The sequence below is a fragment of the Tribolium madens genome, unplaced genomic scaffold (assembly GCF_015345945.1).
Source record: "Tribolium madens isolate multiple individuals breed KSU strain unplaced genomic scaffold, Tmad_KSU_1.1 Scaffold_20;HRSCAF=117;Tcas5.2_LG4, whole genome shotgun sequence".
NCBI classification, from domain to species: Eukaryota; Metazoa; Arthropoda; class Insecta; order Coleoptera; family Tenebrionidae; genus Tribolium; species Tribolium madens.
This window is the reverse complement of record NW_025400985.1, coordinates 1,655,254-1,657,381: the sequence shown is the minus strand read 5'-3', so window position 1 is coordinate 1,657,381 and position 2,128 is coordinate 1,655,254. Positions and strand designations below refer to the sequence as shown.

At 31.1% G+C, this 2,128-nt stretch overlaps 1 protein-coding gene across 2 annotated transcripts in view; it reads right to left on the bottom strand.

Annotated features, from left to right (window-relative positions):
• LOC123004844 overlaps positions 1 to 2,128 on the bottom strand; it is a 60,367-nt gene that overhangs the window by 15,124 nt on the left and 43,115 nt on the right. For both annotated transcript variants that reach the window (XM_044398317.1, XM_044398318.1), the window contains 3 exons: positions 1,722 to 1,914; positions 1,462 to 1,671; positions 1,103 to 1,396 (listed from right to left, as the gene is read on the bottom strand). In XM_044398317.1, coding sequence (XP_044254252.1) covers positions 1,103 to 1,396; positions 1,462 to 1,671; positions 1,722 to 1,914 — 697 coding nt within the window. The remainder of the gene's footprint in view (positions 1 to 1,102; positions 1,397 to 1,461; positions 1,672 to 1,721; positions 1,915 to 2,128) is intronic.

The following is a 2,128-nucleotide window of genomic DNA, read 5'->3' as shown; positions in this document are numbered from 1 at the left end:
TTTTGGGGATTCTTATCTAAAACCATAATCCAAAAATGAATTATTTGAAATAATCCGCTTTGTGTTGGTATTTTTAATGAATTATAAAAAAATAAGGATTTAATTTTGGGTTTTAATTAAATCTTTTTGATATTTCCCAGGTTTACAAAAAATTTTTAGTATTTTTTTAGATTTCAGAAAACAGTTTAGAAATTTTTTGAAAAGTTTTTAATTATTTGCGCAACAGTTTTATGCAATTTCTGACAAAGAGTCCGACTTTTTTTCAGGGATTTTGGTACTTTTTAATTTATTATTAAATAAAAGATTCTTTGAAATAATAAGATATTTGTCGATATTATTGAAGATTTCTGGTTTATGAGGGATTTTAACACATGAATTTTTGAATGGCATTGTTTTGGAATACTTTGCCAAATAAGTAATTATATTTTTTTCAACTTTGATTATTTTTTCCTTAAATTTTAAAATCATTGATTTGGAGTAAACTTCAAGTTAAATCCACATTATTTATTTTTTTAATTAATTAACTGCCAAAATTGAAATACAAGCAAGTAAAATGTTGGCAATGTTTGCTTTACTTACACTTTTTAGGAAAACTTTGCATTGCATTTTATGAGATTTAGTAGAATTTTTGGAAAATCCTGATAATTTTTTGTAAGTTTTATAAAATTTTTGGATATTTCAAAAATGCATCTTTGAAATAGCTATCTTTTAAAGTAGATTTCTGATCCAAAAAACATACATTTTTTTTGTTTATCTCAATCCTAAATAATTTTAATAAAAATTTCTAAGAATTATAAGAGTTTTTTTAGGCCTTTATATTGTTACAAAATTTTTGAGAAAGAAGTCCGATTTTCTCCTACGTTGTTTTGAACCATTTGTTGTAAATATTGTTATTCTGTTTTTTGATATATTTTGGGACTTATGAAGAATTTTGAGTATTTTATGAAAATGAAATTTTTGAGATAGAGATTTCTTAAAAAGCCTCTCTTTGAAGATGCAAAGTTCTATATTTATTAGCGGTACTAAAGATTTATTTTTTGTTTTTAAAAATCAAACAAAAATTAATTTTGTTCAAATACAAATGGGAAACTTGTATACGCACCTCTTCTGTAAGGCTTGGGAATTTGTCCCGTCTCAGCGTGGTTTTGTAGATTGGCCACAATGTCCTCGAGCATTTGCGACCTTGTCCTTTCTTGCATCCTTGCAAATTTCGGTGCCGAGTAACTGGCCCTTTCACCGTTCACGATTTTGGTGAGAAGCCACTCCCTGAACATCGGCCCCTTGTCGAAAACACTTTGCTCCCATAGATAAGGCTTGTAGGCACCCACTTCATCACGAGTAACGACCGACACTTCATATCGAGTGGGCTTCCTCTTAATTCGAGGCGAAGTACGCACTGAAACATTTTTCAATTTCACAAAGTTAATATTTGTCAACGAACAACCAAAATCGAATCCTCACCTAAAATAAAAGTGTGAAGAAAGTGGCTTTTGATACAAGCCGGTGAAAATGACGTGTTATCAGCTTCGAGAAACACCACACAGACGATATCGTTGCCTATGTGTCGCTTCCTTTGCAGCTTTTGGGGGTCGTGCTTCTCGTAAGGGAGCAAAGTACTCACATGAAACATGATTTCGATGTTCCTCCAGTTTGTGTAAACCGAATATAAGCCTAAAATCATCATGTCTCAGCCAGGGGGTTAATAGTGAAACAACAAGCACCTGTCAAATCGTGAACTGTATCCAAACCGCCCTTGTATTTATCGAAGCCCTTCAAACGCACCTTCTCACCGAAAAGCTGCAGAAACTCTTCAAACAGCACCGAATTGTCGTTATTGTCTAAAATCTCCTCTTCGGTGTATTGCCCTTCTTTCACGTAGATCACACCCACTTTTAGCTCCGATTTTATGAAAACCTTCAACGAAATTTTATTAGCCCTTCTTTGGCCATAAAACATTTAATTTTAAAACAATAAATAAAAAACCGATTTTATTTAAGAAAAAAATTATTAGTATGGTAATCTCAAAAATGTTAGAAATATTTGGTTTACAACACCTTTTAGGAAAACTTTGCATTGCATTTTATGAGATTTAGTAAAATTTTCTGAAAATCCTTACTATTTTTTGTAA